The sequence below is a fragment of the Rattus norvegicus genome, chromosome 11, assembly GCF_021556685.1.
Source record: "Rattus norvegicus strain SHRSP/BbbUtx chromosome 11, alternate assembly SHRSP_T2T, whole genome shotgun sequence".
Taxonomy (NCBI): domain Eukaryota; kingdom Metazoa; phylum Chordata; class Mammalia; order Rodentia; family Muridae; genus Rattus; species Rattus norvegicus.
In genome coordinates, this window is record NC_141544.1 from 86,042,735 (window position 1) to 86,056,940 (window position 14,206).

The following is a 14,206-nucleotide window of genomic DNA, read 5'->3' on the forward strand; positions in this document are numbered from 1 at the left end:
TGAGAATGAATTTATATTCTACAAACCCTTAGCTGTGTGTCCTAAGTTAAGAACTTGACCTTTCTGTGTCCATGATGACAAGCCCACCTTAGAGGACTGTCAAATATCTGTAGGTGTGATGCGTTTAGGGTTGTCCCAGAAACTCACCGCTAGTACTCCTAAAGAAAAGAGACAGACTTCGGAAGTTGAACATTTCTCTTTTAAGCAGCAAAGACATTACTCTTCCTTTGTCCTGAATAGAAGTGAAATCTATCCTTTTTTTTTCATTTTGAGAGATGTGTAAAAAAAGGACACTTACATACAAAGAGAAATTCTATTGATGAATTGTTGAATAAAGAAGCAAGAAGGAACTTGCTACAGAGATTCACAAATGATTAGAAAGTGCTTGCTTATATTGCTTTGGCCAGCTTACTCTAATTGACCATCTACCAAGGGGAGGGGCTTGAAGTACAGAGACTGTACTGGACAAAAGCTTGGAGACAAGCCTGCTGTGGTTAAGACCAGCCAGCCCATATTCCTGAACTTTGAGTCAAAGGGCTGATCTCTGAAAAGGATGGTGGATGCGCAGATCTGGGCCTCTTTGTGTTTCCAACAGACAAAGACATTGGCCATGTTTTACTGATGAACATTATCTCTGTCACTGCCAGTTTAATCACTCACTCCATGTAGATTTCCGGTCTCCATTAAATACTTTATGTCTGGGAGTGAGTGATGATGTGTGTGGATCATGAAGAACTTTTTCTTGTTCTGAGACGTCCGTATTTCATAGGGGTCTTGATTCAAATGGACATCATAGGGCAGCACTCTCCCTCTCACATTGCCCATCCCTGTCACAGTCTGTGGCATTCCGTGACCTTGGTTAAATACTTCAACTGTTGATCTCATCTAACTGTGCTTCAGCTGTGGTTTCAATAGGCTGATTAATTCATCCAGAAGCTCACTTCAAATGCATGATTGAGAAAAGAGCCCCGAATGAACATGGTGGCATGGATTGTAAGCTGGTTGAGGGTAAGGAGATTGTAAAAGTGTATAGAATGATGGTTCTCAACCTGTGGGTCATGATCCCTCGGAAGGGTTGGCATACCCCTTCACAGGAGTCACATATCAGATATTCTGCATATCAGATATTTACATTATAGTAGCAAAATGACAGTTATGAAGTAACGACAAGAAGAAATTCATGGTTTGGGTGGTCATCACAACATGAGAAACTGTATTAAAGGGTCACAGCCTTAAGAAGGCTCAGAAACCCTGGCGTACAATTCCCCTCAGTTACTGACACCATATCCTGAACACCAGGTGCACTCAATAGAGGGTTTAAAATGGACATGTGAGGTAATCCTAGTTTGGTTTGGGAGCTGGAAGATTTGGCCTGTGAGCAAGCCAAAGACAATTAAATCTGCATTTTTTAAATTTTAAAATATGCAGATGACTAATACTGTCTATATTTTGTTTGACTGGAGGTAAGAGATATAAATATAGTCATAAAGAATCCTTCTGATGTGTATTTGGCAACTTACTCCAAACTAAAACTTTCCCTACTCATCTCTTCAAAATGGCAAGGGGACATTCTTCATTTATCCTAAGAACGATAGCAGAAATAAAAATCAAGATTTGCATAGGTCTGAGATGCCACAACCATTAGCAAGTTGATGTAGCTTCCCGTCCACAGATGAGAGCTATCGAACATCCTGGGAAGCACTAGGGGAAGATTTTAATTCAGTGAACCAGATAGCAAAGCTTTGAATTAATTCATGAAAACCCAATTTACATCTCTCTCCTGACTTCAACCTCCATGAACCCAGGACCTAGAATTTGTTTTTCTGGATTTCTGTCTATCTGTTTTTTCTTCTGAGCATATGGTAGAGCTGATGAAACATTTAAGGACCAGATAGTTAAAATGCATCAACAGTAGCAGAAGCAGAAGGTGAAAAAGTCAAGTCTTGGTCTTTTCACCCAGACCTAAACATCCCATTCTTACAGAGATCGAAGACTGGTGAGTATCTCAGGAACCTGGTGTTGATTAGTTCTTACCTGCCCAAGTTGATAAGGACGGTTCAAGATGTCTTTCAAATAGAAAGCTGGTTTTTCATTTCTTCTTCATCTTCTTCCACAACTTTCCTTTGCTTCTACATGGGTTTCCTTCTCTATTAAGCACCCTGATTTCCCGCAACCTATGATAAAGTAAAGCTTTGGGAAGACATACCTCTTTGCAGTTCCATTGGAGGGGAGGGGGAGGCCGAGGAGTGCAATCTAGAGGAATGTAGTCAACTTTCAGTGTCTTGCTTTCAGTATTATCTGTATGTATTGCACATATACAGTAAATGGCTTTACTTTGAGACTAAGAGTTTTAAAGAATTTCTGTGTATGTCCCTCAGTCTCAGAGGTGTTTGCTTCATATTCTCAGAGATTCTCATAGGGAATCCGCATTTTTACAGCATGCATCTCAGGTGAATCACACACATTCAAACACCTCCATCCACCCTTCCATTCATTCTGCATTTTCCTGCTTTCAAAATGCTCACATATGTACGTTCTGTTCTGAGCGATGGACGGGAACAATTATCCTCATTGTGGGGATGAAAGGGACCACGTTGAGTTGATTTCCTTAGGGCCTCATTATAAATTGTCCTCTTCTTCACTTCTCTTGAGATTCTCCTTAGATGACCTCTTTTGGGGTGTGTGTGTGTGTGTGTGTGTGTGTGTGTGTGTGTGTGTGTGTGTGTGTTTGGATGTTGATTTGCAAAAGACACCCCCCTGCCCCTCAAATCAGCCAGTACTATCTGTGCCCACCTTGCTGAAAAATGAGGTGAGTCTTCCTGTAGCCAAGGAAGGAGAATACTTTTATTTGTGGAAATTGAACACTTCCCTAATTGACCGTGCTGCCAATTGATTTCAAGCAATCCCCTTTTGTCTTGTCAGATGTACTCTGGAGTGTGCATCCCATTTGCCCGTCTTGGTCTGTATTGTTCAAATTCCAGGAATAAATCCATCATCCCAATCCAGGCAAACTGAGCAGCTACAAGGCCTGTGCTCTCCCCATTGGCCATTGGGAGCCGCCTCCCCTGCCATACCAGTCCCTGTCTGCCAGTCTTTGCTTTGCACAGCCAGTAGTCAGGAAGGCCAGACACCTGATCTCTGGGCAATGCTCTATGGTCAGACTCATACACCTCTGTCCTTTGTTGCCCAATGGATCTCAAGTAAGCCAGCAAATGTGTACCCACATTTAGACTCACATTCCTGGGGCCCCCTCAAATTTGGCCCCATTTTTAACAGTCTTCAGGCTGGTATCTTCCCTAGACTCTTAGGAAATTTCTAGTATATAACTTTCTCTGCCTGGAAATCACAGGGTGGAGGGAGAGTGGTGCTATTTGAAGACTAGTTGGAGAGGAAATGCCAACATGACTGAGGGCCACTCCCAGACTTTAGCTTGAACCAAGGTGGAATGCAGGTTTCCAGAATCTCTAATGCTGGGTTTCCTTGGATGACTCTGGTTTCTCTATCAGGAGCAGGACAAGCATTTCTGGAGACCTGAGTGCGCTCCAAGGCTTTAGTTCCCTGTCCTTGGTTGCAACACTGTAACCCCACCTCTATTGACTCTCAAGGCAGGTTGCCTTTCTAGGCACTGGATCTCCTTTGTAGCTTTCCAGACAGTAAGAAGAAATCTAGGTCCCAAAGAGATGGAAACACACTTTCCTGTTCCAAAATGTGATGGCGGCGGGGGTGTGTGTGCAATACCGGAGACCAGGAGGTCATTGCTACTTTATCCAGTGTGCACTTCCTTCCTGGAGAAAGCTACAAGCTTCTGGTCACTGGAGAGGGCAGACTGCACCTCTGCTCCCTGCACCATCCTCATCTATGCTCACCCAGTGGATGTGTGTTTTTCTCTTGGGGGTGGTGGTGGTGGGGAGGGACCGGACACAGCAGACCCAGGCTGCAGTTCCCTCACTCTGCCTCTGAGAATTTCTCATCCAAACCTCAATCACGTAGGATTGCGTAGAGAGGAGAAAAGGGGAGAGACAGAAGACAGAGGGGGGGGGGGGAGAAGGGTGTAGGGGGGAGGAAGGAGAGAGTCTGGGAGCAGTGGGCGCGAGAAAAGGGAGCAAGACCCAAGCGCCAGGTTTTCCAGCGCTCTGCAAGCCCAGCCCCCAATTCAGTCCCACCAGGAAATCTTTCCAGCTTCTTAAGAGCCAGAGTAACTCCAGCCGCCGCTCGCTCCCCGTCCCACTCGCCTTCTCAGAGGCTGCTGTCGCCTCTGCCCAGAGTTTCCTGCGGAGCTAGCGCTTTGGGGGAGACAGCCCGCGGCGGCGCCCAGGAGCTTCTGCCCATGAATGGGACTCCGCCCTGAGCGCCCCCTCCCGGTCCAAGGGAGGCGGCGGGGGGCGCCCCGCGATCCCGCGGCTCCCAGCCGCCACCGGCGCAGCAAGTTGGGCGAGTTGGTGGCCGCCTGCACCTGCCGCCTGTCCCCAGCCCCAGAGTCCTCTCCTGGCCCGGGGAGCCTAGGTGGCACGCGCGGCCATCTCCCGCCGTCGCCTAGGGCGGCCTAAGGACCCTGCCTGCGCCCGGGCGCCAGACCATGGTGGGCAGCTGCGACCCAGAGCCACAGCCACCGCGAGCCGACGTCGCCCTCCACCAGCCCCCGCCCCACCCGAGCGGACGCGCGGGGGCTCGCAGCGCTCGGTCACTTCCTTCCACGGCTGGGATGGGCGGCGCGGGACCGAGCGAGCGGCCCAGCGGCGGCCGGGTAACCCCTATCTGAGCTGCGGCCGGGAGCTGCCGACCGCCGGGGCGTGAGAGCCTGGGGTCCCGGAGGCGCAGCGATGACCTGATCCCAAGCCCGCCAGGGCGCCCGTCCCTCGCAGCCCAGCTCGCTTGGAGCCTGTGCGGAGACCGGCTCGGTGCGGCGGCTCGGGCGCACGGTGGCGGGGAGCTCCGGTGAAAGGCGTGTGGGCGCCGAGGACACCTTCGGCAGCTCTGCCTTTGGAGGGGCTTCTGTAAACTACTGAGTCATTCCAGATTTAGGATTTCCTAAATAATCACCAACTGTGCCCGTCTCGTGCCGGAACGCAGGCAGTGAGAGCGGGAGAGCCCGCTTTCCGGACCCCGCCGATCCCCGGGGTGCTTGGCCCTCGAGGATCTCCCTCCCTCCCGTTGTCCCTCCCCCTCCCTCGTCTCCCGCTCTCTTTGCAGTGCTGCCGGAGGAGAGGCGCGCTCACCGCAGCTGGAAACAGCTGCCACCCCTCTCCAACCCCCCGCCCTGCTCCCCTACCCCGTGTCTGGTTAATCGCTCCCACTTTTCGCCTCTTGGAATTCCAGAAGTGGGGAGGCCGGCCCCCGGAGAACCGCAGCCGGGGCGATGCATTTCGTAGACCTCACCCAGCCGGGACGGACCTCCTAATCTTCAGAACCGCGGGCCACAGGGAGTTAAATTGCTGCCTTCCTCTTCTCTGTCGCGGTTGGTGGTTCGTTTTCTAAAGGAACGTTTTATTCACTTTTTACTATATATATTTTTAAGCCGGGGGCACGCTTCTAGCCTCGGTCCAGACTCTGCCTTGTAAACGGGTTTCTATGTATATATGTGTAGGTATACTTTGGACACCTTACAACGCTTGCGCCTCGCCAACCGGGGCACGGCTTGTTATTTTGGACATCTTTTCCCCCTTTCCACTTGGTACCCCGAACGCAGTGTGACCAAACTCCCCACCGCCCTTTGGACGTGGATCGCCTTGGGGTGCAAGTTTGGGGTACAAACGTCTACTTCGCAAGAAGGCCTGGGACCGCCCCGCCCCCGCCGCCAGTGGTTGGGGAAGTTTACATCCGGATTTTCACACGTTTTGTTGCCACACTGCCCAGACTCTGACTAACCTTGTGGGCTCCAGGTTTTCGATACTGCAACCTCCTCAAATATTAGCACTGCCTCCCCGCGCCTGTCCTATTCCTCCAGGCCCCCGAGGTCCTGCCCTCATCCCGGCGGAGCAGGAACCCGAGGGCGCAGTGGAGCCCGGGGCCTCCGGCCCGCGCTGAGCAGCTATGGCTGCGGCGATAGCCAGCTCCTTGATCCGGCAGAAGCGGCAGGCGAGGGAGTCCAACAGCGACCGGGTGTCGGCCTCCAAGCGCCGCTCCAGCCCCAGCAAAGACGGGCGCTCCCTGTGCGAGAGGCACGTCCTCGGGGTGTTCAGCAAAGTGCGCTTCTGCAGCGGCCGCAAGAGGCCAGTGAGGCGGAGACCAGGTCAGTAGCAGTCGAAACAGTGGGCTCCCCAGGGGCTGACGCCCCCATCCCTTTCTTCAAAGCTACTGGTAACTGCTCATGGAAGGGAATCAGAATTCCTTTCTTCCATGCTGGCCCTCCTTCTTTCAACAAGCCTGTGTCAGTTAATAGCTTGTCCCATATTCGGGAAAACACTTTCTGCTTTCATCAACCGACAGTCTGACTTGTATGAGGGTCACCCGTATAGGTGCATCTGGGTTCTATAATCTGGTAAAGCCCTGCAGGGAAGTGACTAGTTCGTACAATCGATCGATCATTCGTTCACTCATTCACCACCCATCGTTCAACTCATCCATTCATCTACCTACAGAGAATATGAAAATAAAGTTCTTTATGTTCCTCATAACCACATAAGACAGGTAATTATGAATTATAATAGATACCAAATGAACTTAATATTATTTTGATTTGCCCTGCCCCTAACAGGCATGTGGTGTTTTGCCTTTTAAGACATCCCGATTCCCCAACTTTCCATGTTTTCACATGTTCATCCACTTCTTTCTACATAGGATCCCTTTCCTATTCTTCCAACCAGTTGATAGTTACCATGGGCTGGTCTTAGAAAGTTTTCTGCCCAGTTACTGTTCTCTGCACACCATGGCATTTGAGACATTAAGCCAACATGATATCTGCAGTTTGGCCCTGGAGGATGTAAAGGAAATTTGATTTATTAGACATTTCTGTGTCAAAACCTTTCTAGAAACCGATTCTGCTTCCGCAGTCTTGGGTTCAAATGGTTCATCGTATGTCTCTATTAACAGAAGGAAAACTGTGTGCCTTCAGTGTCAAGGTGACAGCTACCATAAGCTGGGACACTGTTACACCTTGAGAGAACAAAAACAAATCATCAAAGTCCCTGCTTTCCTCAAGCCCTCCATCCTTTGGGTGTGGCCACAGAGTCACTTGCAATCTGCAGATATCCTGGGTCCTGATAGCTGAAGGAAGGATGGGCTCCAGAGGGGGCCTCTCCTGGGATGAGTTGACTGTCTCAAGCCTGTTAGCAACTCCGACTCTTTTGTTCTCTTGAGTTCCTCACACCGAAGAGTATAGGTTAGATTCAAATGGGACTCAAAAACAAGTTACAGTTTTGAGAGGAAGCCTTGGGAGGAAGGCGCTTTGCTTTATTTTTTTCCTTAACTTTTCACCGCACTTGTCACCGGCACTCGTCACGTCAGCCACCCCATCTGTGGCTCATTTTCATAGTCTCTGATCACTGCAAGGCAGTGGATTCCAGGAGTACAGAAAACTGCTGTTGATCTGGATTCAGAAGCTGTTGAAGCTTTTGCTCTGTCCACCCAGTTAATACGGCCTTCAGGTCTGGTCAAGGGAAGATGGGAGCTAAGGCGGAATTGTCTCAGCACACTATTATCTTTTAAAGAGCAATACACACCCTTCGTTTGGTTGCATGGGATCCTTTGGAACCTTCCCCTCAGGGCTTACGTGGTCTGCAGGGGACTCCAGACACCTAACCCAATGTGGCTCCCATACTCGATCCCTAGAGTGGTTGTTACGTTGTGTTTGTGACAGTTATGTGATATTTACAAGATGATCCTACTCTGCCTACTCAGATAACAAGACAATAACAGTACTAAGTTGCTCATAACTCTGAGTGGGTGAGGTGAACTCGTATGTGTTTGTGGAAGTTGATTTGCAGATGAGCAGTTTACATGACTTCACTTTGGTCCGAGAAGGAAGAATTGTGTATTGCTTCCTGAGCGTCTTATTAGAAAGTAGGGGGTTCTCTGGGTTAATGGTTTCCTTCGGTGATCATCTAATATGCTTCTCTTGATCACTCACACACTCAGTGCTTGTCTTGAGGATCCTAAAAGGTCAATTCCTTTAGCTAGAGTGTCACATGATGACCAAACAGAAAGGCAGGAGGAATTGCTCAAGCATTCCTCGTACAAGGGCACCAAGAGTGAGTTCTTACATGGAAGGGATTCAGTCTGTTCCAACGCTCACTTAGTTCTGAAGAACGGGGGTGTGGGGCATGGAAAAGCTTTAAGGGAAGATGATATTCATGCTATTAATGTTACTAACAAAGCCAAATAATTAATCTGTTGATTTTATGTCAGCAACCATGATTCATTCCCGTAGCATGAGATGAGACTAATTATAGAGAGATAACACCTTCCACATCCCAATTCCACAGAGAATTCTTTAGTGGATTGAGGGGAAGTTGCTCAACACCAAAAGAGGTAATCTGCTTCCTGTTTTGTAAGTACTTTGATATTTTAGTCGTTTAATAGTCCACTTATTTTTCAACACCATTCAGGCTCCAAGCCATAGCCCTCGGAACTACAAACTGAGCCATAAATGGGAAGTGGGTGAAGGGGAATAGCTTGCCGTGGTAAGGGATTTCCTCTCCGAGCTTCCACCCCTGAGACACACATCCCAGTGATCAGACTGTCTAGGAGAGTTCTGCTGAGGCAGTGAGCCTAAAGTAGACATGTAGTGGGAAAGGCCTGGGTGGGAGTTCTGATTTCATGGCAGATACGACGAGCTTCTCTCAGTCTCTTTTCTTAGTTCTCCAGGTTCTAGAGCCTCCTAAACGCATCATGGATCTCGGAAGCCTCGCAGTATAAAGTTTTGCTTTCCAAAGCACAGAGATGCAAGATGAAACCCTAGGAAACTGGCGAGGAGGCAGGAAATCACAGACAGGGCCGTAGAGCACACCTGTGCTTCGAGCAAGCCACCTCTGGATCACAGCGTACTGGTGTACTCTGGGATTGCATAGCAGAGCCTTGATTTGAAGAGATGAGAAACACAAGGGCTACAGCCAGTGTGTGGTTTATCTGCGATATTACACAACCGAAGTTTGACAAAATTGGGACTGGAAGTAGATCCGGCCCGCCCCTTTGCTTGCGCCATTTGCAGTATAACAGGAAAAGTAAAGTAGCAGGAGAAGTGTGTGTCTGCTGTCGACTGAGGGAGATACTTTTGTGTTGGGATTGGTAGTACTGGCGGGATTATCCACATCCTTTTGCAATCAGGATGCTTCGTGTAGAAGGGGATGCTCTTACTAAATCTCTGAAACGACCGTAAACAATCGGCAGCTTGCATCTCGGAAGCAGAAGTGATAGTGAAATCCTGTACCTAGCCCAGGTCTTGTTGACATCTTAGTCATTGTATGGGTTGCAGTTCTTTGAGAATGAAATGTTGGAGACCCTGAACTGACATCTTGTCTGAAGGAATCGAACCATGAAAAAGCCTTTGGAACATTCCTCCTGTTCTCTCGCTTTTTCTAATGGGGGAAGCGTGATTGTCATTATCTGAGGCGTTCCTTTTGTGTGGAGTACCTTTATGAGCCAAACTTGCTTTATTGTTTACTTAAATGGACGTAGTCTTTAACTTACCACACCCTGGCATTTAGTCTACCCATATCCACGCGTTACTGTGCCCAACATTTGCCTCAAATATTTCATCTATGACTCCACAGTCCCTGGGAGTAGCCCTCCACTGAGGAAAGAAAGGTGCTGGGAGAACTGCTGACAGGGATTGGCTGTCAGAGTGGACAAGGTGCTCAGGAGTCATGCAGGGTCAGTCTCACTTTGCAAATGAGGGCCTCTCCGTAATGTACAGAGTAACTGAAGAGGCTGAAAATCTGTGTGATTTGAGTCAGATTTGTGCATTTTGCTGTTGCTAACGCTTCTCTGTATAATTTAGTCCCTTCCCTTAAGCTATTAAATGAAACCACCAATGAGGAAAATTCCCTCACCTAAAATACAGGGGAAGGTTTTCCTAATGGAGGTACTCTGCTTTCTCCACCGTTTCCCTTGTTGAAAATGATGTAGTATGTTCCTGTCTGTAATAAAATAAGTCAGAGAGGCGATTGTAATTTTACCGAGTTTTGTTGATTTTTCTTCCTCATTTTTTGCTGAGCCTTTGTTCCTCTCATAAAATTTTAGCTGTTTATAATATTTCAGTGTTCTTCCAGCTCCCCTTGGCAGATGTTTAAGATAGCAATAGCAGACGCATTCAACATGTTACTATCAAACTTGCCAAAATGCCTAAAAATATCCTTTCATGCGAAGGAAGAGAGCGTCACACACACACACACACACACACACACACACACACACACACACACAATCTTTAAGAAGAAATATGTGCCCGAAGGTGGAAGAATGTTTATTTTGGGGGTCTACAGAAGGCAGAAGGGAAGGTAGTTGTTTACAAATTGAAGAACTTATGGTCTGACATTTGAGATCTTATATTTATAGCAAATACATATATTGCGTTCTTTCTTTCACATGGCCTATATCTGAAGCCCCAAATTAGTCTAATCAGAGGATGATTTGATGTTTGTTTTAAAAAAGTATCACTACCCAGCCACAAACTACAGCGAGACTGATTTTTGTTTTAGTAAACATCTTACAGTTTAAAGTGATGTTTAGTGGTTCTCTAAACCGCACTTCTCCACAGCAGAGCATTCTCGCCAGCCATTGATACCCCCAGTGCAAGGACAGCTTCTGTGATCTCTTGATTTCTTTCATCCCACAGAGATCTCATCAAGCGCTAACACAGGATTAAGCCTTTAAAGTTTTAATGAAGTTGATATTCTCGAACAGAATTAGGAAAAACAATTTGCAGGAAATGAGGCAGTCTCCGTAGTCAAGAAAGCACTAGGAATATTTTTAGATCTTTAGAAACAAGGGTTTTGTCTCATAAATCTGGAGTTTTCGAAATACTCTCAGGCTTGATAGCATGGGGCTATATTGTTCTATTCCTGGTGAACATGTTTTTGTGCGTTTATATTCCTGTGCTGGTGTGAATCAGAATCGATTGCTTTTGCCTGTTCCTCCAGCGCTTCATCTTAAGGGTTGCTTGCTGTTGCCTTGTCCCTTTGGGATTATTACAGACTTTATGAGGCCTCCCGGCACAGCCTTCTTAGACAGGTGACTATCCTTACTGGATCACTTTTGCCTTTAGCTCATGGCTTGCCCCTGGATCTATGGAACATTTCTTTTCCAGAAGAAGGAATACTACGTCTACAGGGTTCTGCTTCCAAAGCCATCTCCCAGGAACCTGTGAGAAGCTGGGTCTTTTCGGTCAAATGACCTTAAAATAACCAGACGTAATAAACGTTTCTTTTCATTTTGTTGAGACAGGGTTTTACCATGTAGTTCTGGCTGTCCTCAAACTCACAGAAATCTGCCTGCCTCTGCCTTCCTAGTGTTGGAATGAAAGGATACACAAGCGTGCCTGACACTATAGTAAACACTCTAGTAGTAACTTGTATGACTTGGAGACAGTGCTATTCTAATCTTTTTAGCACTCCACTGAGGTATTCCCCATTGTAGAACGCTACACTCAATGTACCAGAGAGTTGGGTTCTAGCTACCGTAATCAGAAACTGACTAAGTCATCAGTCAGTTGCATTGTTGTTTGTTTGTTTGTTTGGTTTTTCTTATTTGCTACCCCACTAGGTTAAGAGGCTCTGGTTCTGAATAACTTAATTGTTTTGAAGTTGGAAAATTACTGTGGGGAGGAACCTCAGTAAGAGGCCGAGGAGAGTAGGGCATGACTATGTGGCTGCTTTGCTCTGTGTCCTGTGAGGGAGCTAAATTCCCCAGGGAAGATAGGTGAAGTGGAAAAGGTGATGGGGATCTTCTGTATGGACGTAGCATCCCAAGGCTGTCTTGCTCTGGGCCAGGCTCCTGGCTGGGATTCCCTTTGCTTGTCAGGAACCTCAGAGACATCAACTCATGCCCCGGGGAGCAGCAAAGGATCCACAGGGAGACTCCGGGCCCAGTGGGCAGAACTTCTTGAGGGTAAACATAAACACTCACTTCAAAACTTTCTCCGATGTTTTCCACAGCCATGTGGTTTGTGCAGAGCTCAGCAGAGCCCTGTAGGATTATTTACTTGGTCTTTTTTTTCTCCTTCTCCGTTGAAGTTACCATTTTTTTAAAATTTTTTTTTTATTAACTTGAGTATTTCTTATATACATTTCGAGTGTTATTCCCTTTCCCGGTTTCCGGGCAAACATCCCCCCCCCCTTCCTTATGGGTGTTCTCCTCCCAACCCTCCCCCCATTGCCGCCCTCCCCCCCATAGTCTAGTTCACTGGGGGTTCAGTCTTAGCAGGACCCAGGGCTTCCCCTTCCACTGGTGCTCTTACTAGGATATTCATTGCTACCTATGGGGTCAGAGTCCAGGGTCAGTCCATGTATAGTCTTTAGGTAGTGGCTTAGTCCCTGGAAGCTCTGGTTGCTTGACATTATTGTACATATGAAGTTACCATTTAACCGACAGCGCGACTGTTAAACCATGTGACCTGCTGAGCCAAGCATCAGTGCGAATTCTGGACATGTCTTCTCTAAGAACCTTAAGTACACTTACTGATCCCTTTGGGTCTCAGTTTACCAATTGTAACACGGAGATAGTCTCTGTAGTATTTAGTTATGTCATAACCTGTTTCTGGAAGGATTGTCCCAGCAGGGCTCCAAAACATGAGACAAATAGAAAGGGGCAGAAGACTGAAAACATTCAGGGCAGAGACGAGCAACTTCCTCAGTTCCTTGGGAGAACTGAAGGAAGACGAGAGCAGTGAGATCCCATGAAACGGGGGCACAGCAAGCGTAGCAAGGCTGGGCTCTACAAGGCCCTAAAAACACGGCAAAGACTATGTGAATGCATTTTAGCAGGGCAGTCTGGTCTTGGAGAATAGAACGGACAAATGCACCTTGAGTGGAGGCAAAGGGGCAGGAAGGCAGTGAGGACTTGAGTCTCTAGGCCAGCAGTTATGAGAAAGTGCTGGTAGATGACATCTGGGGGTGTCTTGAAAAGTCTCCCGGTCTATAAAGGCAAATATTTGTATACACACACCCTGCCACATGTTTTCTCTCATTTTTGACTGTGTCGTGAATGTTTCCATGGTTTTCCCAAAGGACAACTTAATGAGTATCCAATCATGTGACACCCTACTGCTACAACCGCAGGTTAGAGTAAGGCCAGCTTATCTTGATACACTTTCGACTGCAACAGTATACAGCAAGAAACTGAGCTCGACAGAGGTTTGAGAATTAAGCTACATCCCTTAGAGTGATTTCACTTTCACTTCGAAGTTACACTCTTCACTAACAATTTAGAATTGTAGTTACATCCCTGAGTTCGGCCTAACTTCATTGGTCTATATAAATTCAAACATTGACAAGGTGCTCTGTGCAGTGGCTACCTATTTGTCTGCTACTTGTCATTAGTCAGTGTGTTTATATGTATTTCCATGTCCCTCAGACTCCTAGCTCCTAGTCATAGGTAGACTAATGCCTCTTAGTTGGAGTTCAAGTATGTGTCGTTCTTTTGATTTTTTTTTAAAGTATTTACTTCTTGTAAGTGGATGTGGGTGGCATGAGTGGGTGCAATGTGTGCAGGAGGCCATGGAGGCCAGAAGAGGACTTGGATTTTTTGGAACTGGAGTTATGAGGGTGGTTCTGAGCCCCCACGTGGGTGCTTGGGACCAAGCTCTGGCCGTTTGTAAGAGAAGAAACTGCTCTCTTAACCACCGAGCCTTCTTTCCAGCCTGCTCAGGGAAGAATACGTTCTCCCTTCCCTGCGAGTCAGGGCCTCCAGCTTTGCAGTACGGGTTAGAGTCTAGATTTGGATTTAGATTCGTTTTTCCTCATCTAGAGTTCATTCTACTGTGTAAGTGCCAGAAATCAACCTTGGTTTTCTTCTTCGAACACAAGAAGCAAAGCTAAAGATCTGTTTGCTTGGAAAGGCATTAACTCTAGCTCTTTTCTCCACAGGAGAAAAACCACTACTGACTGGAGCTGTAAAGCACGAGTCTCCCTGCTTATTAAGAGGGACAGAGCCTATTTTGCTAGAGTCCTGTTTTGTGCCCACCTTGTTTTAATTACCGGCGATAATTAAAGCTAGCAGAGATCGCTTCGTCTAAAATATTAGTCTTTATTTGTTCTGTTTTCAATTTGGGCCC

The 14,206-nt window shown here is 47.3% G+C and overlaps 1 protein-coding gene across 3 annotated transcripts in view; it reads left to right on the plus strand.

Moving 5' to 3' along the window:
* The window catches only part of Fgf12 (fibroblast growth factor 12), a 567,610-nt gene that overhangs the window by 295,953 nt on the left and 257,451 nt on the right, over window positions 1–14,206 (plus strand). The window contains exon 1 of one of the 3 annotated variants that reach the window (NM_130814.2): window positions 4,074–6,229. The exons of the other annotated variants lie outside the window; for them this stretch is intronic. Within the exon in view, the coding sequence (NP_570827.2) occupies window positions 6,031–6,229 (199 nt within the window). The 5' untranslated portion in view covers window positions 4,074–6,030. Of the gene's footprint in view, window positions 1–4,073; window positions 6,230–14,206 lie in introns of those variants that run through there. 3 annotated transcript variants of the gene reach the window in all.